At 52.1% G+C, this 26,698-nt stretch overlaps 1 protein-coding gene across 1 annotated transcript; it reads right to left on the bottom strand.

The window, feature by feature from the left end:
- Window positions 1-471: 471 nt before the first annotated feature.
- On the bottom strand, window positions 472-9,173 carry LOC136640347 (zinc finger protein 813-like). The gene is given in 6 exon segments (XM_066615407.1): window positions 472-1,853; window positions 1,856-3,226; window positions 4,370-4,496; window positions 5,729-5,811; window positions 6,511-6,903; window positions 8,366-9,173. Coding segments are annotated over 5 exon segments (2,319 nt in total). The 5' UTR covers window positions 6,848-6,903; window positions 8,366-9,173; the 3' UTR covers window positions 472-1,452.
- Window positions 9,174-26,698: the final 17,525 nt, after the last annotated feature.

The following is a 26,698-nucleotide window of genomic DNA, read 5'->3' as shown; positions in this document are numbered from 1 at the left end:
CTGCTGGTGTTCTTTTGCATCCTTTTAGATTGGGAGCCCTTTTGGGACAGGGAGCCATTGATTTTCTCTGTAAACCGCTTTGTGAACTTTCCGTTGAAAAGCGGTATATAAATACTGTTTATCAAAGAAGGAAGGCCCATAGCCAGGGAGACAGACCAGGGACAGACTGCACTTGCTCCCGGTGTGGAAGGGATTGTCACTCCCGGATTGGCCTTTTCAGCCACACTAGACGCTGTTCCAGAACCACCTTTCAGAGCGCGATACCATAGTCTTTCGAGACTGAAGGTTGCCAATATACAATATACAATAATAATAATATACCCCCCAAATCTGCTGAAGTTCTGCTGGCCAATCATCAGGTCTTCTTCCCTGGCATAATGTGAATTAATCACACCTGGGACAGACTTTGCTGTTGTCCCTTCCACCAGGTAACAGATTTCACTCCCAATGGCAGATTTGTGGCTTGGCAGATTTATTCCTGTCCTACAAACTTGAAATAAAATCCCATTCCCCCCTCCCCCCATGGGTAAATCCAAGTGACATGCCCATTTCGGACACCCATAAAAAAGATAATAAAACACACATCTAAATGTTACACAGGAGATCCCCAATCCATCTCTGAAGTCATCAGCCAATGAAACCCACTTCAAAGGATCCCCTTCCAAGGTCTGTTCCTGATAGTAAAACCAGGGAGGGGCAGTCAACTCCTGTGACACTCATGATTTGGATACCATGTAGAAACCCCTGGGGGCTGGGGATAAGAATAGGCCCTCAGTTTAGCTGTACTTGTCCTAAGAGGCGACTAAACAGCCACCGGGTAGGTGGGACTCCTCAGCCTGGGAAGGCAGCTCATCTGAGAGAAGGAAAACTCTGATCCCAAACCTCCACTGCCTTGTGGCTACATCCAGTTATGGAAAAGGCTTCAGGAGTCAACCTTGAGGCAAAATCCGGAGCTGGAGTACCTGAGGAAGTTCATGGCTGAACACAGTCACGTTCTGGCAACTCCTGCGATGCCGCTAGAACCAACCGTATTGGCTTCTGCCTTTCCATTGGACCATTTCAGCGTCGTGGAGAGGGGGGATTTGCTGCATGGGTAACAGTCTATCCTCCATATCTACCTTACCCAGGCTTCACGCACTGGAGAGGACACTGTTCCAGAACCACTATTCAGAGCGCGAAACCATAGTCTTCCGAGACTGAAAGATACCAACACACAAGTAGAAACTCCTTGTCTTAATTTTTTAAAGAGGTCCCTGTTCCTACTGAAACTCTTTCTATACTCAAAGAATGGGTGTGGTTTCTATCCTGACAGGGTACCTGGATGTTCTTCAAGGCTCTCCCTGTCGCCACAGGGCATCCATATGGTTTCACTGAATTTGTTTACCAGGAGTCGGTGATGGATTTACGCCTCTCCGCTCCAGGGGAAAAGGTCTGCATTGTCACCCGCCACATTCATATTGTTTCTCTCTGGTATGAATGGTCACTGAAGCTCTTTCCACACTCCCAGCATTTATACAGATTATCCTGTGTGGGTCCTTTGATGCCCAGTCTGGTGTGTGTTCCTACGGAAACTCCACACTCCAAACATTCATATAGTTTCTCCCCAGTGTGGATTCTTTGATGCACAGCGAGGCTTCCCCTCTGAAAGAAGCTCTTTCCACACTCCAAGCATTTATATGGTTTCTCCCCAGTGTGAATTCTTTGATGCATAGCAAGATTTGCTCTCGTATTGAAGCTCTTTCTACACTCCAAGCATTTATATGTTTGCACAACAGTGTGGATTCTTGGATGCAGAGTGAGGTTTCGTCTCTCACTGAAGCTCTTTCCACACTCTAAGCATCTATATGGTTTCTCCCTGTGTGGATTCTTAGATGCATAGTGAGGTTTCCTCTTGTACTGAAGCTCTTTCCACACTCCAAGCATTTATATGGTTTCTTCCCAATGTGGATTTTTTGATGCACAGCAAGGCTTCCCCTCCAAAGGAAGCTCTTTCCACACTCCAAGCATTTATATGGTTTCTCCCCAGTGTGGGTTCTTTGATGCACAGCAAGATTTCCTCTTATATTGAAGCTCTTTCCACACTCCAAGCATTTATATGGTTTCTCCCCAGTGTGGATTCTTCGATGCACAGCAAGATTTCCTCTTGTATTGAAGCTCTTTCCACACTCCAAGCATTTATATGTTTTCTCCCCAGTGTGGATTCTTTCATGCACAACGAGGCTTCCCCTCCGAAAGAAGCTCTTTCCACACTCCAAGCACTTATATTGTTTCTCCCCAGTGTGGGTTCTTTGATGCACAGCAAGGCTTCCCCTCTCAGAGAAGCTCTTTCCACACTGCAAGCATTTATATGGTTTCTCCCCAGTGTGGATTCTTTGATGCACAGTGAGGTTTCCTCTCGTACTGAAGCTCTTTCCACACTCCAAGCATTTATAAGGTTTCTCCCCAGTGTGGATTCTTCGATGCACATTGAGGTTCACTCTCTTACTGAAGCTCTTTCCACACTCCAAGCATTTATATGGTTTCTCCCCAGTGTGGGTTCTTTGATGCACAGCGAGGTTTGCTCTCTTACTGAACCTTTTTGCACACTCCAAGCATATATATGGTTGTTCACCAGTGTGGATTCTTTGATGCACAGAGAGGCTTGTCCTCTGAGTGAAGCTCTTTCCACACTCCAAGCATTTATGTGGTTTCTCATGTTTTGATTTACTGTTAAAGGTTTTAGCACTTTGAGGGGCGTTTTCCCTCCTCTTTCTAGTTTCTATTTCTGGATCATCTAGAAAGACACTCAATTTCCCACCCTGTCTGGCTGTCTGGCTTCCCTTCTGCTTCTGTGATCTGTCTTCATGCACAGATTGCTCACTTGTCTGGAATTTTTCATGGGGTCCAAGGTGTGAGCTTCTACTGAAGCCCTTTCTCCACTCAGAGCACTTCAACCTTTTCTTCCCTGTGCAGATTTCACTGTGTTCATTAATGTAGGATTCAGAACTGATTGTTTCCCCCTTTTCCCTTCTCTTCCCCTTTGGATGTTCTTGTTGTCTTGGAATTTCACGGAAATCAGAAACCTGAAGAATGAGCGCTTCAGTCCACCTGACAGTTGCTGGTCTTCCCTCCTGCCTCCTTGATCCATCCTGGTCTCTAAGAGTCACTTCCTCTACATCACCCAAGGCCATTTCCAGTGACACCCCATGTGGCTTCCTCTGATTCTCATTGTCTTGGCTGCACCTTCCTGGAACAGAGAGATAATATTTTGATTAGCAACAGAGAAATGGAACCTCCAATGGACACCATTTAGCATATAAATATACTCAGAAGCAGGGCTTTTTTGTAATGGAACGCCCCGCTCCCTTTTTACCCTCCTCCTTGCCCCCACCTTTTTTCCCCTGCCTGCACCACCCCACTCCGCACTGCTGGCTAGGGAGGGATTCGAACCTCCAACCTTGTGCTCCACAGCCCAGCACTCTCTCCATTGGGCTATAGGAAAGCCTATTGTTAAAATGTTCAGAACTAATATATAAGGTCTTCAGCCCAGCTGGTGGCTATCAGTGCCTCAAGTATTAGTTCCAAACACTTTGAGCCTAAGAGCTCTGGTGGCTCAATGGCTAAACTGTAGGTCTGTGGAGCCAGAGGCTAGGAGTTCAAATCCCAGTGAGGAATAATTTTTTTTTTTAAGGTGGGAAGGTGCTCTATGGCTGCAAAATATAAAGGTTGGTTGCCAGTTGCCAAAAGGGGGGCCAGTTGAGGCTGCAAAACTCCTCAAAGTTCAGTCCCAGGCAGGCTCTTTTTTGAACTTTTTTTTTTTTTTAAGTCCCAGGTAGAACTTAACCCACAGCCTCCAGCAGGGGGCTCACTCCAGGAGCTTAACATGGGTTAAGTCCTAACTGGAACTTAAAAAAAAAAAGGTCAAAAAAGAGCCTGCCTGGGACTGAACTTTGAGGAGTTTAAATGGATCCCTGTCCCAAAAGGGCTCACAATCTATAAAATATGCAGAGAGTAGCATAGCTAGAACAGGTGCAAAGCACTAAGTTTTGCAGGAGCATCACCCTGCCATTCAAGCAGCCCCTCCCCTTCAGAGCCATGCCAGGCTCTAGCAGCCCAGAATGGCTCTCCAGGGTTTTGGAGGAGTTTTTAAATCCCCACCTGGAAATGCAGCAAGGACTGAACTCAGAATCTTCTGCATGCCAAGCAAACTTCACTTTTATAAAAGAATGAATGAAATTTAAATGAATCCACCAATAGCAAAAATATCAGCAATTAAAAATATTTTAAATTGTTGTAGGCTGGAAAGAAATCTTGTGCCCCTGATGTGTCCCAAGGCCACAGTTTGGAGACCCCTGATCTAGGCAGATTAAGCAAAGGGGTCCTGACTTACCCAGAAAAGCCACATTCTCAAGATTCTCCAGCATCACTTCTGCATACAGGGCCTTCTGTTTTGGCTCCAGCAGAGCCCACTCGTCCTTGGAGAAAGACACAGCCACCTCCTCAAAGGACACTGGAGCCTGAATGAAGAAAGGCACAGATTATCCCTACCCAAGACACATTTCAGAGATTCAAGGAGAGGAAACCTGATATTTTCCTGCAAAGCTCAACCCTTTGCATTTCAGCAATTTAAAAACGTAGTTTTTAAGTTTTGTTCGTTAGAGTAACAACAAAGAACAAAAAGTGCCAAACTGCTGCTTCCAGAAGACCCCCATGCAGTCCTTCCTCAAGTTACAAAGCCCCCTGCCAGATCTTGGAGACCCCTTCTGCACATTGCATAGGCAGGCAACTCTGTGACACCTCAGTCCTTGTGGTCTGTGTAGTTTTCACAGAATCTGGGAACTGGAGGGTCCTGCTATGTCATCCACTCCAATCTCCTGCTCAGTGCAGGAGCCAGAGCTAGAACACACCAGCAGAGGGCTGCTCTGAAGGCCCCCATCAAGGGAGAGCCCATTTGCACTGCTTACTGAGTCGACTGACAGCTGTCACCTTTTCCAGCCTCTGGGGCTGAAACTAACTCAGCATGTGCTGGGTTTCCTTTGAAGGGGAGCAAAACCTTTTTGTAAAGGACAGATGGAGAAAGTGCTCCTGGGCATGTGCAGAGTGACTTATCCTTTCAAAGGCAACACTTCCTCACCTGTCCTAATAGCACCTGGGACTCAACCTCTGCTTGTCCACCTAGAGCGGCAGCAGAGCCACAGACAGCATCCTGCCTGAGCAGTGGTCCAGGGCAAGATGGCAGGAAGGCTCTCAAAGGAGCAGGAGAAGCTCAGGTTCTACATGTGGGCAGCACCTGGGATGACAGCACATGCACACGTTCAGCCATGTTCAGTTCTTGGGCACAGTGCTATGTGGAAGCAAGCTCTACTTAAACTACACAGGCCCAAAACAGTTCATGATGCTTCCCACAGGTACGTCTTTGATTCATAGTGAACCTTCATTCCTGCCTCTCTCTGCAAACTGCCCTGGTGAGCTGCAGGGTATTTAGAGCTGCTTCTGAGACAGGCGCTGTGAGCAACCTCCATTCCTGCCCCTCCTGACTCCCACCAACGTGATCAGATGTCACCAGTCTGATCAAGGGGTAGCTGCCACTTGCATATAAGGGCACTCCTGATGGCATTCCTGTGGAATAATCTGCAAATGGGCACCCCCACATCTTGCAGCACCAGAAGCAACTGGAAAGGAAGAAGCAAAGGAGGTGGCCCCTTCTGTCACAGCTCCCTGCAGGCTTCCCTGGTCACCTGCCCCCTACCTGAGCAGACTTCATAGTAGGACCTCCTTCTCCAGCCCATGGAGGAGGTGACGCAGAACACAATGCCGAGGCTGCGCCACTGCCTGCAAGAGACAGAAGGGAAGACTTTTTTCTCCAACTCAGGTAAGAACTAAAAGTTTTTCTTCAGAGCCTCAGATTGGATCATCTGCCTGTTGACAGAGTCCAAGGAGACAGCAGGAAGTTCTTCTCACAGCACATCATTACTGCCCAGAAGGTGCTTCCCCAGATGGGGCACATCCTGTGAGCTCAGCTAACCTGACAATGGGATGAAACGAAGGCATAGAGGGCAGGTCTAGCAGTGTGCTAAAAGGTACATGAATCTGGAGCAGGTTGGGGTGCAAAGGGCAGGGGGGCTACTGCCTTTAGGCCCTGCTTCTGCTCGATTACAGAGAGCAAGACACTGTCCAATCTGCTGCAGGAAACAGGTGTTGGGAGGCAAGCTGGGAATATTGTGCCCTTGTTTTAAAAAGAATTAGGGTGCAGTGGCTTTTCTTCCACAACAGTTTGTATCATTTAACCCACTTTAATATAGTTATTGTACTCTACTGCTTCTATCTTACTACTGGGCTGCCTCAACCAAGGCAGAGTCCAGAGCTTGAGCAGTGATAATTCCCCCTACTCAGAACTAGCCAGACCTCCCCTGAATACCAAAGGGGCAGGATATTTTAAGGACAGTGATGTGCTGGAGTGGGTTCAGAAGAGGGCGTGGAAGCATCCACTCTGCATTCAGCTATCAGCTGGTCAGAGCATGCGTGTCTCACCCCATGGCAGGCTCTCTGGGAGCTGTGGGCTTCCCTCTCCAGAACAAGGGGTCTGCAGTGCTTCAAGAAACTCCCGCCATTGTGCTTCCCACTGCTGCAATGACAATCCCTCTTCTGGTTCCTGCTTAATGTGCGGTGGCTCTGCCCAGTTCAGATGCTGAATGAGAGCCCCCATCCGGGCTGCAGGGGAGAGGTCCTCTGGTTCTTCCAGCCTCGTCTCTGGCTGGAGACTTTCAGGCTCCTCTTGTTCCATTTTCAATCCCAGCTTCACATGTTCCTCTAGTGCAGGCTGGTGGTGCAGACCCAGAGCTAGTTCTCCCCCTTGCTCCACAGCCATTTCCAGGTAGAAGGGATGCTCCCAGCTTAGCTCAGTCCATCCGTCCTTGACAGCAACTATGGACAAAAAGAACTTGCAGTTCACTCTGGGGAGGGAGGGTTGGCAGTGGTGGGAGGAGCTTCCTCAGAAGGGATTCATCACATGGGGTCTTTGACCGAAGGGAGGAAACCCGGGCGCTGCTACCTGCCCCCCCCACAGGCCCGCACCGCACCATCCTGCGGGCCACCCCTTCAACTGCTGCAGCCGCCTTTGAGGACTGCCCCTCCGCCCTCAGTGAAGCGGGAGGGGAGGGGGACCCCCAGGCGGCAGGAGGGGGCGGCCTCCGCCAACCCTGCTGGTTGCATGCGCCATTGCCAGGCTCCCAGTGGCCGCCCTTCTGAGCACAGCACTGGGGCCACTGGAAGGGGCAGCACTCCCTGTCCTGGGCTTCCAGTGGCCCCAGAGCGCTCTAAGGGAGCCTTGCGCAGAGCCTGCGCCGCTGCCTCCTCTCCCCGCCATCTCCAAGGAAGAGCGCAGGATGCAGCAGTCAGAATTATGGCGGCGAGAATGACGTCACCACAAGCACTTCTGGGTCAGGGGTGGGGACGGCACACTCAGAGGTGGCCCCGCATGCCAGAAAGCCCGGCTCTAGAAGGGTCCCAGTCTGAGGGACGCGGCCCCATAAAACACCCGAGAAGGAAGGCCCTCCCTCTGAGGGGACAAATGTATTGAGCCCTATGGAAAGCGAAACTAAGGCTGCAATCCTAACCCCTTGTGTCAGCGCTTTCCAGCTTTCCAGCACTGACAGAAGGGCAATGCAGCTCCGAGGGAAGGAAACAAACATTCCCTGACTTTGAGGAGGCCTCCGTGAGAGACACCCACCTGCAGGATGCAGCACAGGGCCCATTGGCACCGCTATGCCAGCGCTGGAATTTCCTGTCTGCAGGAGCCGCCCAGCACTGGAGGAGTCTGCCTGGCCCTGGAGCGGATTCTCCTTGGCTGCAGGTTCTCAGGGGAATGTGGGGGCTGGACTGGGGGGCTTCCGTTCCTGCTCGGCTTACCCAGGAGTAACTCCCACTGCGCTCAAGAGGACTGACTCCTGGGTAGGCCTGCAGAATGCACAGGATTGCACTGGATGTGACAACAGAGGTGTCAGATTTGTTTTGCTCCCCTCATCGCTGGGGGGTGGAGACGGGAATTCCCCCCAGCCCCCCACCTGCAGTGTCTTGCGCCACGAAAGGGCCACTTTTCCTCCAAAAAGGGCAGGCACTTTCTATTCCCTCCCACCTCCTTCCTTCTGCCTCCACCTCCTCTCTGCTGCCCCCTGCCCAGTTCAGTGGCAGCAGCACCCCAGGCCCCTCTTTCCTTGGAAGTTGCAGGTGGGGGAGCCTGGGGGGGCCTGTAGTGTGGCTGCTGCATGGCGGGGGGGGGGGCTTTCACACATTCTTTGTGCTTCACCTGCATTCCGTGTTTCAGTCGCCAGCCCGGCCTCCCCGTTGCTCGCTAGGCAGACTTTGCAGGGCCCACTGATCCTCTTACCCCCAACTGGGCGCTCCTGGCAGCCTCCGCCCGGCTCCTGCGGGGAATCGCCCCGGTTCCTTCCATCCGCGCGCGCCCCCTGCAAGAGACGGGAGGCAGGGTCCGGGCGGGGCTGGCGGAGGGCAGGGGACAGACCCCGCCCGGGGTGCGGACCCCCACCCGCCGCCGCTCCCGCTCCGGCCCCGCCACGACTCCGCGGCACTCCTGCTCTTCTCTGCGCCCTGCTTGCGGGTCCCTGCCCCGAGGCGCCTCCTCCCCCCGCAGCAGGGCTGGTGCTGGCAGTGGGCTCGGCTGGACTGCAGGCGGCCGCAGGAGAATCCCACCGAGGCAGACGCTCGATCCCTCCGCGGAGCCGGGCGGAGGCTTGGGGGGCGGCGGTGGGGAGGACGGGGACTGGGGCGCCCGGGGGGCGGGAGGAGGAGCTCTGCCTAGAGGTCCCTTCCCGGCCGCCCGATCCCCGCCCCTCCAGTCCGTCTGCGGCGGGCAGCGCTGCTCCCCACCGGCCGGGCGGAGCGAGGGAGGCGTCCGCGGGGGAGGGACGGGCCGCTTCCCTCCGCAGGCTGGAGCAGGAGTCCAGCGGCCCTTCCCGCGGCCCCCCTCCCTGGGTCGGAGCCTGGCCCGGAGGCTCCTCGGGGCAGGGACCTTGCGAAGGGGCTCGGACGTGGCTCTCCCCCTGGGGTGCGGAGCCTGCCCGCCACACGCACAGGGCGGGACCCCGCGGGCCTTTCCTGCCCGGGGAGGCAGTTCCAGGACTCCCGCCCTGAGCAGAGCTGGCCGGGCAGCGCAGCCACCCAGACGCCGGCCGGCTCTCCGGCTCCCAAGTCCTGCCCACCGGGGACCAGTCCCTCTCCGGAGCCCTTGATCGAGGTTTCAGAGGGTTCTCTTCTCTGGTTTGAGAAAAGTAACTGAAATTGGAGCCAAGAGGTACAATTGGAGCCATTGAGATACAGGAAGCTGGACTAGATGGGCCTATGGGCTGTTCTTATGTTCTTAAGAGGATGACTGTTGTTCCCCTGTATCGGGCCATAGGCCCATCTAGTCCAGCTTCCTGTATCTCACAGCCACCCACCAAATGCCCCAGGGAGCACACCAGATAACAAGAGAACTCATCCTGGTGCCCTCCCTTGCATTGGCATTCTGACATAGCCCATTTCTAAAATTAGGAGGTTGCGCATACACATCATGGCTTGTAACCCAGAATGGATTTTTCCTCCAGAAACTTGTCCAATCCCCTTTTAAAGGCATCCAGGCCAGATGCCGCCACCACATCCTGCGGCAAGGAGTTCCACAGACCAACCACACGTTGTGTAAAGAAATATTTTCTCTTGTCTGTCCTAACTCTCCCAACACTCAATTTTAGTGGATGTCCCCTAGTTCTGGTGTTATGTGAGTGTGTAAAGAGTTGTACTAAAGAGGCTCCAGGTACTTGCAGAGAGCGTCTATCCAGAATCGCAGTGTGGATTCCGAGCCAACAGGTCCACCACTGATATGGTATTCTCCCTTAGACAACTGCAGGAGAAATGCAGGGAACGACGACAGCCACTCTTTATAGCCTTCATAGATCTCACAAAGGCTTTCGACCTGGTCAGCAGAGACGGCCTCTTCAAGATTCTCCCCAAGATTGGATGTCCACCCAGGCTCCTCAGCATCATCAGATCTTTCCACAAGGACATGAAGGGCACTGTTGTCTTCGATGGCTCCACATCAGACCCTTTTGACATCCGAAGCGGAGTGAAGCAGGGCTGTGTTCTTGCACCAACCTTGTTTGGGATTTTCTTCGCTGTCTTGCTGAAGCAGGCCTTTGGAACTGCAACAGAAGGCATCTATCTCCGGACCAGATCAGACGGAAAGCTCTTCAACCTCTCCAGACTGAGAGCAAAATCCAAAGTCCAGCTGAAATGTCTGCGTGACTTCCTCTTTGCCGACGATGCAGCTGTCACTACCCACTCTGCCAAAGATCTCCAGCAGCTCATGGATCGTTTTAGCAAGGCCTGCCAAGATTTTGGACTGACAATCAGCCTGAAGAAAACACAGGTCATGGTTCAGGATGTGGACTCACCTCCCTGCATTACAATCTCTGAGCATGAACTGGAGGTTGTCCATGACTTTGTGTACCTTGGCTCAATGATCTCCGACACTCTTTCTCTCGATACCGAGCTAAACAAGCGCATCGGTAAAGCAGCTACCACGTTTTCCAGACTCACAAAGAGAGTCTGGTCCAACAAGAAGCTGACGGAACATACCAAGATCCAGGTCTACAGAGCTTGCGTCCTGAGTACACTTCTGTACTGCAGCGAGTCATGGACTCTTCGCTCACAACAGGAGAGGAAACTGAGCGCTTTCCACATGCGCTGCCTCCGACGCATCCTCGGCATCACCTGGCAGGACAAAGTTCCAAACAACACAATCCTGGAACGTGCTGGAATCCCTAGCATGTATTCACTGCTGAAACAGAGACGCCTGCGTTGGCTTGGTCATGTCGTGAGAATGGATGATGGCCGGATCCCAAAGGATCTCCTCTATGGAGAACTCGTGCAAGGAAAGCGCCCTACAGGTAGACCACAGCTGCGATACAAGGACATCTGCAAGAGGGATCTGAAGGCCTTAGGGATGGACCTCAACAAGTGGGAAACCCTGGCCTCTGAGCGGCCCACTTGGAGGCAGGCTGTGCAGCATGGCCTTTCCCAGTTTGAAGAGACACTTTACCAACAGTCTAAGAGGCAAAGAAGGAAGGCCCATAGCCAGGGAGACAGACCAGGGACAGACTGCACTTGCTCCCGGTGTGGAAGGGATTGTCACTCCCGGATTGGCCTTTTCAGCCACACTAGACGCTGTTCCAGAACCACCTTTCAGAGCGCGATACCATAGTCTTTCGAGACTGAAGGTTGCCAATACAAGAAGAAAGAGCATCCCTCTATCCACTCTGTCCATCCCCTGCATAATTTTGTATGTCTCAAATGTCCCCCTTCAGGTGTCTCTTTTCTAGGCTGAAGAGTCCCAAACGCCGTAGCCTTTCCTCGTAAGGAAGGTGCTCCAGCCCCGTAATCATCTTAGTCGCTCTCTTTTGCACCTTTTCCATTTCCACTATGTCTTTTTTGAGATGCGGCGACCAGAACTGGACACAATACTCCAGGTGTGGCCTTACCATCGATTTGTACAACGGCATTATAATATTAGCCGTTTTGTTCTCAATACCTTTCCTAATGATCCCAAGCATACAACTGGCCTTCTTCACTGCCGCCGCACATTGGGTCGACACTTTCATCGCCCCTCAGGCGTCTCCTTTCTAGATTGAAGAGGCCTCATAACAAAGGTGCCCCAGCCCCGTAATCATCTTAGTCCCTCTCTTTTGCACCTTTTCCATTTCCACTATGTCCTTTTTGAGATGTGGCGACCAGAACTAGACACAATACTCCAGGTGTGGCCTTACTATAGATTTGTACAACGGCAGTATAATACTAGCCGTTTTGTTCTCAGTACCCTTCCTAATGATCCCAAGCATAGAATTGGCCTTCTTCACTGCCGCCGCACATTGGGTCGACACTTTCATCGACCTGTCCACCACCACCCCAAGATCTCTCTCCTGATCTGTCACTGACAGCTCAGAACCCATCAGCCTATATGTGAAGTTTTGATTTTTTGCCCCAATGTGCATGACTTTACACTTACTGACATTGAAGCTGAGCAGTGCTGTGCTCAGAAGGGCAGCCACTGGGAGCCTGGCAATGGCGCATGCAACCTGGAGGGTCGGCGGAGGCTGCCCCCTCCTGCCACCTGGGGGTCGCCTTCCCCTCCCCTCCCCCTTTGCTGAGGGGGAAGGGGCAGTCCTCTCCACAGGCCCTGCACCCTCCTCTTCCACTGCCTCTGTCAGCGGCTACTTCGCGACCCACCACAGTCAGGTCGCGACCCACCAAGCGGCAGGAGCTCCTGAAGAGACCCATCCTGCCCAATAGGGGAGGGGAGCCAATGTTTCATGAGGGACTTCCCAAGAAGACTCAGAGGAGGAAACTACCACTCCCAGGAGGCGCTGCGGCGGAGGCAAGATGGCGGCGCCTGCCCGGAAGAGGGCGAGCAGAAAACTACCACTTCCAGAATGCCCCGCGCGCGAGGCCTGATGGCGGCGCCTCCTGGAAGCGGCTGGGGTGAGGCTGGGGTTGGGGAGGGAGGGGGGTGCGGAGCCCCCCCAAGAGCCCCTGCCGCAGCGCGCCCGCGAGCACCCGAGGAGGGGCGTGTCCGTGAAGGGCGGCAGGGGGAGGGTCTCAGGGAGAACGGCAGGTGCCCTTTGGGGGGGATGGCTCTGAGCGTCCCTGTGGCACCACCCCTTGTGGCAGGGGGTTCCACAGGCCCAGAGGTGCAGAGCCCGAGACAGGCCAGCAGGGAGACCCCACCACCCCTGTGGCAGGGGGTTCCACAGGCCCAGGACATAAGAAAGGGTGGCCCTGTCACCCCTTCTATGCTCAGAGGGTGTCAGGGGCAGAGGCTGACCCCTGGAGAGCCCTGGGCTTCCCCTGCCTGCACTCCTGAGTCGGAGCCACCCTGCTCCAGCCCTTGGGGGGCTCCTGAAGTGCTGGGCACATGTCTTGTGCACTGCTGGACGTCCAGCACATTGCGCATACTGTGAACTGGCATAGAGATCAACAAGCCATGTCTGATGAGTGGGGAAAGGCAAAGAAGGTGCTGGCTCAGTGGCAGAGCCAGAGGGATGCAGAGTGCCTGTTTTCAGGGAACCCCACCCCCTCCCCTCCCCTTCGGAGCCATCCCAGGCCTCCAGAGCAACATGGAGGGGAAGGCAGGCAGGCTGGAGCCACCCAGAGCACGCGGGCCTCTCAGCCTCCTGGTAACGGATCTGCACCTCTGAGCCCGGGACCCTCCGCTCTGGCCTGTACTGGTCTGGGCTTGGCACCTGGTCTCTGCTTTGACTTCACTACTAATCATCCTGGGGGAACATTGTGAATTCTCCCACACTTGGACTTGCTTTGTGTATTTCTGATGTTCTCTGCTTTGTTTTCCTGTAACCCCTTTAAGACAACTCTCTGTCTCCTCATTAGGTGTTGCATCTTCAGTACTGAAAGGAAGAATCAGCAACAGACCTGGCAGAACAGGATCTCTGTGCGTGCTCAGAATCCATTTTCTGGGTAAACTGCCTCCTTGCAGCACCTCCTTCCTTCAAGGTGAATAGTGTCTTCTCTTTGGTCAAAGACCCCATGTGATGAAGCCTTGCTGAGGAAGCTCCTCCAGCCACTGCCCACCCTCCTGCCACAGAGTGAACTGCAAGTTCTTTTTGTCCATAGTTGCTGTCAAGGACAGATGGACTGAGCTAAGCTGGGAGCATCTCTTCTGCCTGGAAATGGCTGTGGAGCAAGGGGAAGACCTAGCTCTGGGTCTGCACCACCAGCCTGCACTAGAGGAACATGTGAAGCCGGGATTGAAAATGGAGCAAGAGGAGCCAGAAAGTCTCCAGCCAGAGACAAGGCTGGAAGAACCAGAGGACCTCTCCCCTGCAGCCCGGATGGCGGCTCTCATGCAGCATCTGAACTGGGCAGAGCCACCGCACGTTAAGCAAGAACCAGAAGAGGGATTGTCATTGCAGCAGTGGGAAGCACAATGGCGGGAGTTCCTTGAAGCACTGCAGACCCCTTGTTCTGGAGAGGGAAGCCCACAGCTCCCGCAGACCGTGACATGGGGTGAGACACACATGCTCTGACCAGCTGAAAGCTGAATGCAGAGTGGATGCTTCCATGCCCTCCTCTGAACCCGCTCCAGCACTTCACTGTCCTTAAAATATCATACCCCTTTGGTATTCAGAGGAGGTCTGACTAATTTTGAGTAGGGGGAATTATCACTGCTCAAGCTCTGGACTCTGCCTTGGTTGAGGCAGCCCAGTAGTAAGAGAGAAGCAGTAGAGTACAATAACTGTATTGAAGTGGGTTAAATGACACAAACAGTTGTGGAAGAAAAGCCACTGCCCCCTAATTCTTTTTCAATAAAGGGCACAATACTGCCAGCTGGTCTTCCAACAACTGCTTCCTTCAGCAGACCAGACAGTGTCTTGCTCTCAGTGTAATCGGGCAGAAGGAGGACACAAAGGCAGTAGCCCCCCTGCCCTTTGCACCCCACCCTGCTCCAGATTCATGTACCTTTTAGCACACTGCTAGACCTGCCCTCTATGCCTTCGTTTCATCCCATTGTCAGGTTAGCTGAGCTCACAGGATGTGCCCCATCTGGGGAAGCACCTTCTGGGCAGTAATGATGTGCTGTGAGAAGAAGGACTTCCTGCTGTCTGCTCGGACTCTGTCAACAGGCGGAAGATCCGATCTGGGGCCTGGAAGAAAAACTTTTAGTTCTTACCAGAATTGGAGCAATAAAGTCTTCCCTTCTGTCTCTTGCAGGCAGTGGAGCAGCTTCGGTGTCGTATTCTGCGTTGCCTCCTCTGTGGGCTGGAGAAGGAGGGGCTGCTGCGAAGTCTGCTCAGGTAGGGGGCAGGTGACCAGGGAAGCCTGCAGGGAGCGGCAACAGAAAGGGCAGCCTCCTTTGCTTCTTCCTTTCTTGTTGCTTCTGGTGCTGCAAGATGTGGGGGTGCCCATTTGCAGATTATTCCACAGGAATGCCATCAGGAGGGCCCTTATGTGCAAGTGGCAGCTGCCCCTTTAGACTGGCATCATCTGATCACATTGGTGGGAGTCAGGAGGGGCAGGGCTCCTTCTCTCCTCTGCTTGCAGGAATGGAGGTTGCTCACAGCGCCTGTCTCAGAAGCAGCTTTAAATACCCTGCAGCTCACCAGGGCAGTTTGCAGAGAGAGGCAGGAATGAAGCTTCACTATGAATCAAAGATGTACCTGTGGGAAGCATCGTGAACTGTTTTGGGCCTGTGTAGTTTTAAGTAGAGTTTATTTCCACACAGCACTGTGCCCAAGAACTGGAGTTGTCTAGAGCCATCCGTGTGTATGTGCTGTTCTCCCAGGTGCTGCCCACTTGTAGAACCTGAGCTTCTCCTGCTCCTTTGAGAGCCTTCCTGCCATCTTACCCTGGACCACTGCTCAGGCAGGACTCTGTCTGTGGCTCTGCTGGTGCTCTAGGTGGACAAGCAGAGGTTGAGTCTGAGGTGCTATTAAGTCTTAGGACAGGTGAGGAAGTGTTGCCTTTGGAAGGATAAGTCACTCTGCAAATGCCCAGGGGCATTTTCTCCAGCTGTCCTTTACAAAAAGGTTTTGCTTCAAAGGGAACTCAGCACATGCTGAGTTAGTTTCAGCCCCAGATGCTTAAAAAGGTGACAGCTGTCAGTCGACTCAGTAAGCAGTGCAAATGGGCTTTCCCTTGCTGGTGGCCTCCAGAGCAGCCCTCTGCTGGAGTGTTCTAGCTCTGGCTCCTGCACTGAGCAGGAGATTGGAGTGGATGACATAGCAGGACCCTCCAGTTCCCAGATTCTGTGAAAACTACACAGACCACAAGGACTGAGGTGTCCCAGAGTTGCCTGCCTGCGTGGTGTGCAGGAGGGGTCTCCAAGATCTGGCAGGGGGCTCTGTGACTTGAGGAAGGACTGCATGGGGGTCCTCTGGAAGCAGCAGTTTGGTGCGATGCTTTTTGTTCTTTGTTGTTACTCTAATGAACAAAACTGAAAAACTACGTTTTTAAATTGCTGAAATGCAAAGGGTTGAGCTTTGCAGGAAAATATCAGGTTTCCCCTCCTTGAGTCTCTGAAATGTGTCTTGGGTAGGGATAATCTGTGCCTTTCTTCATTCAGGCTCCGGTGTCCTTTGAGGAGGTGGCTGTGTCTTTCTCCAAGGAGGAGTGGGCTCTGCTGGAGCCCAACCAGAAGGCCCTGTATGCAGAAGTGATGCTGGTGAATCTGGAGAACGTGGCTTTTCTGGGTAAGTCGGGACCCCTTTGCTTAATCTGCCTAGTTCAGGGGTCTTCAAACTGTGGCCTGGGAGCACATTAGGGGGCATAAGATGTTTTCCAACCTGCAACAATTTAAAATATTTTGAATTGCTGATATTTTTGCTATTGATGGATTCATTTAAATTTCATTCATTCATTTATAAAAGTGAATTTTCATGTGTAAAATATACAGTGTGGCTCTAACTGAAAAGTTTGGACACCACTGCCCTAGATGCTAAACGCTATGGATTGTTGTTAGTGTTTATCACCAGTGATTCTGCAGATAAATGGGGAGCAAATGCCGGGATGGGAAGTTTCCAAAGTGACAAAGGTCTTTAAGGGAGGGGGTTTTGGCTCCGTGGCAGAGAAGCTGCTTGGCATGCAGAAGATTCTGAGTTCAGTTCTTGCTGCATTTCCAGGTGGGGATCTAAAAACTCCTCCAAAACCCTGGAGAGCCATTCTGGGCTGCTAGAGCCTGGCATGGCTCTGAAGGGGAGGGTCTGCTTGAACTCCTATTCAATTGTGTGTCATCAAGCTGGCCACTGGTCTTTTGTTGATTGACCTGTGCTTCCCCCTCCTTCGTGCTTTTTGAGAAAAAATAGGCAAAAAAGCCAGTGGCTTCTCAGAGCGGCACACAGCCACTCCAATCACACCATAACTGGCTCTGACCTTTACAGTGTGGTCTGCCACAGAGTTCTGCTTTATCCTCCATGCTTTTTTACATGTAGGTAAAGCCGCTGGGGGAAGTCATTCTGCTCTATCTGTCCTTGCCATCCCATTGCAGGGAGGCTATGCAGGTCCTGGAGCACTGCCTGGAGGCGGTTGGGGTCTGGATGAGGGCAATAGATTAAGATGGATTCCGAAAAAGACAGGCCTCCTCATCAGGAAATCCTCCATGCAGGTGCTAAGGCATCTGCCCTCTCTGAATGGGGTAGCAGCCGTCCTGCAGGATCCGATGCGCAGTTTGGGATTGCTCCTGGACTCACAGCTCTCCCTGGAGAACCTGGTGGCAGCTGTGGCCAGGAGTGCATTTGACCAGTTTCGGCAGGTACGCCAGCTATGGCCTTTCTTGTCCCAATCAGACCTGACCACGTGGTCTATGCCTTAGTGACCAAGACTGGATTACCGTAGTGTACTCCAGTGGGGCTGGCCTTGGACTTGGAAGCTGCAATTAGTGCAGATTGCAGCAGCCTGGGTGGTTACTGGAGCTAAGGATTTTCACTCTGTTGGACTGCTGCTTCAGCGACTGCACTGGGCGTCCATTCCTTTCTGGACCCAATGCAAGGTGCTGACCTTTAAAGGTCAATAAGCCCTTCATGGTTTGAGTCCAGGTGTTAATTTGGCCACTTGTTAATTGGGCCATGTCAGTAGCATAGCTAGAAGGGGTGCAAAGCAGTAAGTGTTGCACAGAGTGTCACCCCAGTGGGGAAGGACCGCTTGCGCACTGTGATGACGCTCCACGCAATACCTAGTGCTTTGCACCCCCTCTAGTTACACTTCTGCCTCCTGCACTGCCCCAGAATGGTCAGAGGGCACAGAGTCTTGTTGGGAAAGGGGCATCTGCAGCCCAGTCTCTGTTGCTGCTTGGTGAGGCTATCTGGGGGCTTTTTTGGTGGTTCTCGTCCCCCCCACACCAGCTTTATTGGCAGCGGGGCCGGGGTGTCACTCCAGACATAGAGGAAGTTGACTGACCCAGTGCTTTTTTCTCATAAGGGCCCAATCCTATCCAACTTTTCCGTGACGATGTAGCCACAATGAGGTAAAGGAAGAACATTCCCTTATCTCGAGGAGGCCGCCATGACTGTTCCCCACTGCAGGATGCAGCGCTGACCTCACTGGTATGGTTGCATCAGTGCTGGAAAGTTGGATAGGACTGGGCCCGTAGTTTCTCTGAACGCGTGGGTTTTGCAGTGGGGGAGGTCTGAGTTCATTCCTGCTGTGTGCGTGTGTGTGTGTGTGTGTGTGTGTGTGTGTGTGTGTGTGTGTGTGTGTGTGTGTGTGAGAGAGAGAGAGAGAGAGAGAGAGAGAGAGAGAGTTTGGCCAAAAGTCTTTTGAGTCTCAACAGTCATTGACTGTGACTCTGCAGGGAGCCATGGTCCTGTCCCTTCACTACTCCCTGACCAGGACAGGCCTGAAGAAGTCACAGCTCTTTCTGGCGGGTGGCAGAGAGAGGAGCAGCCACTTGTCCTGCGGGAAAGAGAGTCACTTGGGCAGGTTCCTGTTTTCATCCCCCTGGCCAGATTCCTTCTGGCCATTCTCCCCCTTGTGCATTCACACACGCAGGTCAGGTTCGTCCTGGCCAGATTCCTTCTGGCCATTCTCCCCCTTGTGCATTCTCACACGCAGGTCAGGTTCGTCCTACTGGAAGGAGAACCCACACAGAAGCCCCAGGCAAAGGAGGCTTTGGAGATCAGATCATCACCTTCTCTGGGCTTTTCAGCAGACTTTCCTCTCTGCCACCTGCCCCCTTTTGGGAAGGGTTTCCTTCTCATGATCCACACCTGCCTCCTTCTGTGGGGTTTCTTTTCCTTTTAGCAAAGTGTCCTCTTTGGGAATTTTTTTAGCCTCCCCATCTCAGCATCGTATCCTGGGCTTTTGTGATATCTTCACTGATCTTATAAATCATTAAGAGAAGTTCTATGAGTGAGGAATGGGGGGAGGTTGCAACCACTTGCAGGGAGTGGGGAAGGAGATCAGCTCGGGTGTGGCCACAGAGTCCACAGTGCACACCAGGGACATGCAGTGGATGGGGAGGCAGGTGAGGAGAGCCTCCCTGTTACCAAAAAGGGCTGTTATGTTTTAAGGGGAATTATTGTATTACCCTTTTGGAAACCTCAGGATCGCAGGCTGGATAACAAAACAGCGTAATGCAGAGAAAATCCCTTGTTTAGCTTAAAGAGGAGACTGGGAGAAAGATAACGTTCATTCAAAGATTATATTTTTATTACAAAACACACAAAGGTAAACATAATTCATTTCTTGGTTCTAATACTTGAAAAATGTACCTAGCTTTTATGGTGGTTGCATGTGCTATGTATTTGGTGCATCCGAGAAGGAATTGGGAACGGATAGGTTGTAGGGAAGGATTTTAGGGGTCCTTAATCTGCTAAACCCAGTTTGCTAACTAAAGATGGGGGAAGAAGGGAGGAATAGATGGGGAAGAAGGGAAAGAGTTTCAGAAACGCAGGATAGTTACTTCTCCCGGGGAGCAGTAGGGGAGGGGAGAGTCCTGTGGAGGACCTTTGCCTTGGAGGGGGCAGCCAGAGAGAGAGCCATGTGGCGGAGTTTTCTCTTAAAAGGGGCTTGGCTGACCTGGAAGCTGACCTAGAATGACCGGAAGTATCCCAGAGCTGTGCGCGTGCTCAGTATACACACAATGGTACACGTGGAGTATGTAAAAAACGTGGAAGGGTCCAGAAATCAGCTATCAGCAAAGGCTGACTCTGGGGGAGGGGGGGTAGCTTGCTTCCTGTTGCTACTGGACTTTGGAGTCAGGATGTAGCTTAATGGCTTGCTAGCTACACAATAGACAACAATAAGCAGCTATTTACAGTGATTGAGAAAACAATTTACTCTTCCAGATTCCTTGACTGGGGGATGGGGATGTGATTACCATGAGCTTGACTTGACTTGATTACCTGTGTTGAGGTTTAATGGGTTTGCATAACAGTGAATGGATCAGGAGGCACAGTGATTAGGTTAAAACAATACACATTTTTAGGGGACATTTAGGAGAATATAGAGACATTTGCTTGTCCCTAGAGAAAGGAGCTGGATACCATAGTCTTTTGAGATGGAAGGTTGCCAACAACATGAGAAATGAGTGAGCTTATGATTTGACTCTATTGTGGCCTGTAAGAGAAGTTTTAGGCCTGCATTTTAGTCCAATAATAATAATAAATAATAATAATAATAAAACTTTATTTTTATCCTGCCCTTCTCCCCAAAGGGACCCAGGGCGACTTACAACATATTAAAAAAAACAAACAAAAAACAACAGATTAAAACATAATTTAACAGATAAAAACATTAAAAACGCATTAAGAGAAACCATAAAAACAGTAATCAGATAAAAGTCAGAATAAAAGAGCATAAAACAGCAGTTCAAGGAGGAATCAAGCCTGTAAGAAACTAAAAGATGTATAAAAGATGTTAAAAAGGCCATAGAGTCAGAAGGCTTGTGTAAACAACAAGGTCTTCAGGCCTCGCCGAAAGGTCTCGAGGGAGGGAGCCATTCTCAAGTCAAGGGGAAGGGTGTTCCATAACGTTGGTGCCACTACTGAGAAGGCTCTATTTCTTGCCGCCGCCCCACGTAGTTTTTATTCTGACGGCTCGTCCTCTCAGGTCATCAGAGAAGGCCTTTTTGCGTGTGCCGCCGCCTAAAGAGGTACGTGGGGCGGCGGCACACGCAAAAAGGCCTTCTCTGATGACCTGAGAGGACGAGCCGTCAGAATAAAAACTAGGTAAAAAGAGCACAGAGCAGCAGCAAGTCATAAAAGAATCATGCCTGTAAAAATATTAAAAGATGTTAAAAGGCCGAGAACTCAGAAGGCTTGTTCAAACAGAAGGGTCTTCAGGCCTCGCCGAAAGGTCTCAAGAGAGGGAGCCATTGTTAAGTCAAGGGGAAGGGAGTTCCATAGCGTTGGTGCCACTACTGAGAAGGCCCTATTTCTTGCAGCCGCCCCATGTACCTCCCTAGGCGGCGGCACTTGTAAAAAGGCCTTCTCTGATGACCTAAGAGGACGAGCCGGATTGTACGGGAGTAGGCGATCTCTAAGATAGCCTGGCCCAGAGCAGTATAGGGCAGTATAGTCCAAAATACATAACCAGATATAAAACCACAACTTGGAAGGGAAAAGGGGATTTTCACGTAACATCTCCACCAGAGCTTGCACACCTCACTCAGTGGCAATGCTTTTCGAAGGACTCCGATGATGAGGCTCTGCCTCACCTCATCCGCCACACATCCCTGGTGCACAGCTTGCATCGGGTAGGAGCAGGAGGAGGGGATGCCCGGCCAGAAGAGATGCACCTCCCAGTCTGGGAGCTGCTGGGTCCAGCCTTGGATGCTCTGCAGTCTTTCCTCTCAGCTCCCCGGCATTGCAAGGGTTAAAAGGAGTGACTTCGGATTCCTAGAGGGGTGAAAGGGGGGAGTGGGGAAGCCACTTCCTGCTCCAGCCCCTTCCCCCACTGATGACAGTGGCTTCTCTGATGGGTCCAAAGCCCTTTGGGGCGAATGGAAGAAAGAACAGAGAAGGGAAGAGGGAGATCAGACACCCAGACTCACAGCCAGTGAAGGAGAAGAGGGACCCCCCATTGCATGCTCTGCTTTGGATCTGCTCTTAGGTGGCTTTATTTGTAGGGTGGGGGCTTTTGGGGGGCAGTGTAAAGACTGGAACTGGGGAGGTGGACAAAAGGGCTAAAACCCAGGTAGTGAGGGAAATGGGGGGAGGCCTGAGAAGCTACAACCCTTTCTCACATTCTCTACTTTGAATCTACTTATAGGTGGCTTTATATGTAGGGTGGGGGTTTGGGGGGGCAGTGTAAAGAACATAAGAACAGGCCCACTGGATCAGGCCATAGGCCCATCTAGTCCAGCTTCCTGTATCTCACAGAGGCCACCAAATGCCCCAGAGAGCACACCAGATGACAAGAGACCTCATCCTGGTGCCCTCCCTTGCACCTGGCATAGCCCATAGCTAAAATCAGGAGGTTGCACATACACATCATGGCTTGTAACCTGTAATGGATTTTTTCTCCAGAAACTTGTCCATTCCCCTTTTAAAGGCGTCCAAGCCAGATGCCATCACCACATCCTGTGGCAAGGATGGGGGCCAGAAGGGCTGAAACCAATGCAAAAAGCAGGATGAGGCGAACACTGGAGAACTAGAGAAGGGGGAGAAAGTGAATCGAGGCGAGGGGGCTCACCCACTGGGGCATTTCTGAGTCAGAACCAGAGTCACGGAGCAAGGAGGGAAATAGTGTCCAATTGCACAAGGAAGTGAAGCTTGGAAAGAACCCGAATGTCTTCCCATCTCGATTGTCTCCTCACAGGCAGTGACATGGCATCGGGGCTGCGTTCCAGATCCTGTTGTCTTCGGCGTGGATCAGAATCGGCCACTCTGCAGCCTGCTCAGGTAAGGGCCGGACCAGGGGGACCGAGTGCAAGAAACTGTGTGGCTCCCTCCTTTGTTCTTACAGGCCTTGACGGAAACGCATTTGTCTGGTGGCGCAAGATCTCATATTCGGCCTCTCAGAAGAAGAGTGTGTGACGTCCTTGGAACTCCAGGGTTTGGGATGCCAGTCAGGTGACCAGTGAAATCCTGTAACTGGTCCCCTGTTACTGAACTGTCCTCACTTGTCTGGAGTCGAGAATTCCTGTCTCTGAGCAGATCCCTCCCTTTTTCAACCTTCGATCGCTCCTGCTGGGGTGAGGAGAGGCAGCCTGCCTGAGTACATTCGTCTCTCCGTCACCAGTCCCTTTCCAGTAAGCGCTTGCTTGTGAGGAGGACTGAGGTTTTCCTTCCGGACTAGATGTTCCTTCCAGGGTTGGCCCAGTCCTGACACAAAAGGCTAAAACATAAAGAAAAGATTCAGGCAACCCGCTGGATCCATGTTGCCAAAGACACTGCAGGGAATGCCCAGTTGCTCCCACCTCAGTTCCTCTTTTCAGACTGGGGGGGACAAGAGAAGGGGGGGGTTGTGTTAAAACACATGAGGCAGGATTGGTGAGGAGAAACTGCTTTCTCCTTCCAGGCTCCTGTGTCCTCCGAGGAGGTGGCCGTGCACTTTATGGAGGAGGAGGCGGCTCTGCGGGATCCAGGCCTAAACCCTCTGCCCAGGGAAGTCACGCTGGAGAATCCCGGAAATGTGGCCTCTCCAGGTAAAGATGCCCTTTCTCCCTTGGGGGCAGGCAGCAGAGTCACAGACCGCTCTTATTCTTGTTTCTCATTGTCTGGATTGCACCACATCAGTGGGGCGTGTGGGGCTGGAACTTGTGCCTGGGACATGCCTGCTGTGCCTCCCTGCTGCAGAGCTGAGCTTGGCCTGACTGATGCTCTCTCGGTATGGAAGAGCAGGAGAGAAATGACTAGATGAGGAAGTCAAAGGAGAAAAGTCCAAAACCCTAAAGTCCAAAAGTGCCATATTTATCAAGAACACGCTAGGCAGAAATATGAGTAGTGGGATATGAAGGCAGGGACAAAGCCTCATGCGATATGCAGGAGAGAAATGAGGAAGTCAATGGAGAAAAGTCCAGAATCCTATTTTGGGACCTGCCAGGCCTGCAAATGAACCTCTTGTAACTGGCACTGCCTGTCAGGCCCCCTTATTCTCCTTCCTCTGCATTAGCCAGAGTTTTAGTCCACCAGTTGGTGCTTATCTGGGACCAGGTGCTGCTGAGGGATTTTGCATGATCTGCTTCTCCTTCATTGTCTCTCCAGAGGGGTGTGGAATGTCTCAGGCTCCCCTGAGGCAGGTGGGGTTACCTGTGCCTGATGACACCAGAGAGACGCTGATCTCTGATTGGCCCGTTGCACTGGGGGCAGGATGGAGATCCAGTCAGGCTACTCATGGGGAAGGTTTTACATTTAAGTAGAAGTGCATTCTGGATTCAAGATTATTGTTCACTTCTCCTGGCCTGGTACCAAGAGCCACTTATGTTTGGTGGTTCACCTCCTGGGATAATACGGCTGACAGCATCTTAGGCATGGCTTGTCGTGGCTTCAACAAAGGCCTTTGGAACTTGCTGGTTTGCCAGTTGTGATTGTTTGTCAAATAGGGGTCTCCGAACTTTTTGGCCAGAGGGCCACATCAAATATCTGGCACGGTGCTGAGGGCTGGGAAAAAAATTTAAATATAAAATTTATATAAATAAATTAGAGCTGGAACTTAGATGAGTGAATAAATGAATGAATGGGCTCATTCATTCCAACTCTCTGGCCCTTAGAATACCCTCCACATGCAACCAGAGCACAGTTCCAACAATGTTCAGCCAAGTAGGCCAGAGGCTTTCAGGGGACAAGAGGCTGACCACGGGCCGGATTGAGGCTGGCCGTGGGCCGCATCTGGCCCCCGGGCCAGGGTTTGGAGACCCATGGTCTAAAACAAATGGAGGAACCAACAACTATAGTCGTCCTTCTCTTGGTTTTCTTTCGTGACCAGAGCTTGATATTTAGAGACCAGAGCTGTCTATTTGTTACGAAGTGCTTTTCCAACAAGATATGGGGAGATATCATCCCTTAAAGCAGCTCTTTCCCTGAGGCAGACCCAGACCCTTGGCCCATCCAGCTCTGTCCTGCCTGCACTGACTGACAGCAGTTCTGCAGGGATTCAGGCAAGGCCCTCCTTTCCCAGCCTTCCCTTGAGCTGGTGCCAGGGACTGATCCTGGTGTCTCTTGCATGCAAAGCAGGTTCTTTGCCACTGTGCTAAGACTGCTCCAGACTGGGATGGTGCTCCAGCAAGAGCCCTGCTCAGGGGGTGTAAAGGCAGGGGAAGGCCACCTCTCTCTGCTCACCTAAATTCCCAGTCCCTGTGCAGAGAGGAGATTGTCTTAGGAGGGGGAGGGAGGCAGCTGTCCTGGTTGAGGCTTCCCTTCCATTTGCTGACAGGTGGATGGAAGAAATGTGACTGGTTTCACTTCCCCAACTGGATTCCCACCAGGTGACTCCGCTCAGGTTTCAGAAGCAGTGAGCTTGAACTCCCATCAGTTGTGGAGCTAGAGGGGCTGCAAAGCCAAGCCCTACGTTTTGCAGGGAGCCCCAGTGCGGCATGCAAGAGATGCTGTGGCATGCTGACCTAGCCCATTTCTAATGGGCTAGGTCAGAATGCCAGATGCAAGGGAGGGCACCAGGATGAGGTCTCTTGTTTTCTGGTGTGCTCCCTGGGGCATTTGGTGGGCCGCTGTGAGATACAGGAAGCTGGACTAGATGGGCCTATGGCCTGATCCAGCGGGGCTGTTCTTATATTCTTATATTAAGAGGCCCCTCCCCTCCCCTTCATAGCCATTCTGTGCCAGGAGAGCAAAATGGAGGCATTGAATTCTTGGTGAGGAGCATTGCCTCTGTTTTGTTCCCGCAGCCTGGAATGGCTCCAAAGGGGAGGAGCCGCTTGCACGCTGCAAGGAGGCTCTCTGCAAAACTTAGTGCTTTGCATCCCCCCAGCTACGCTACTGACTCCTATAAACCAGGCTGATACTTTGGGATCCACATGGCTTTTTCTGCTGCATGTTCAGGTATAAGAGTTTGAAGCGCTTCCCTCTTCCCCTGTCCTACGCTGTGTCCTTTTAGGGGTAGGAAGATCACCTCAAGTCAGATCTCTTTGCAAAGCCTCCGTGTTCTGTAATCTGCAGGATCTCCTTGTTTCTTTCTGGGAGGCAGTGGCATAGCTAGTGGGGGGTCAAAACGCTAAGCTTTTTGGGGCGCCTGGACACCCGTGTAAAGCGGCCCCTCGCATTCAGAGCCATTGGGGTGGTGAGAGCAATGTGTAGGAGATGCCTCTGCAATGCTCCCGAAGCCCATCATGACTCTGAATGTGAGGGGACGCCACTTTACACAGGCATCCAGGTGCCTGAGAAAATGTAGCATTTTAACCCCCCACTGCTCAGAGGAGTTTCCAAAACCTGCCTTCATTTCCTGGCTGGAGAAAGGGGAGTGTGCATTTTTGCAGGATATTCAGGAAGAAGAGGAATCAGCAGGTCATTTGCTTATGAGAAGTCCTGCTTAACACAGCAGTAGCTTCAGACCAGAGGGAGCTGTGGCCATTGTGGATCCTCCAGCATAATAGAAACTCTCCTTGTTTAGGCAATGTGTCATCAATGGCATATCTAGAGTGGGATATGGGGGCAAGTGCCCCAGGTGCTGCACCTGTTGGGACAGCACAACCAGCCTCTTCCCCCACCACCCATTTAGCCTCCTGCTCCTGAGGAAGGCTGGGATTCAGCACCCTTCTGCTTCAGCCCCATAAAGGAGGAGAGAAAAGGGGCAACCTAGAGCAGCAGTGCACCAGGACTTGCAGCTCCCAGTACACAGCTGCTCTAGGCTGGCCTCCCTCCTATAAAGGAGGACAGGGAGTGGGTGCCCCAGAATGGTTCTGAATCGCAGCCGGGGTAGCCTCAACTCGCAGCCACTCCGGGTGCAATTCCTCTCCCAGAGGTCTTGAGCAACTCTCAGCACAACTCATAAGAACAACATAAGAACAGCCCCGCTGGATCAGGCCGTAGGCCCATCTAGTTCAGCTTCCTGTATCTCACAGCGGCCCACCAAATGCCCCAGGGACACACAAGACAACAGACACGACCTGCGCCCCGGTGCCCTCCCCTACATCTGGCACTCTGAGGTAGTCCACTTCCAAAATCAGGAGCTTGCACAAACTTACCATGACTTGTAACCCATGATGGACTTCTCCTCCAGAAATTTGTCCAATTCCCTTTTAAAGGCATCTAGGCCAGATGCCATC

The sequence above is a fragment of the Tiliqua scincoides genome, chromosome 2, assembly GCF_035046505.1.
Source record: "Tiliqua scincoides isolate rTilSci1 chromosome 2, rTilSci1.hap2, whole genome shotgun sequence".
In the NCBI taxonomy this organism is placed as follows: Eukaryota; Metazoa; Chordata; class Lepidosauria; order Squamata; family Scincidae; genus Tiliqua; species Tiliqua scincoides.
Note: the sequence above shows the minus strand (reverse complement) of the source record. Positions and strands in the feature narration are given on the sequence as shown.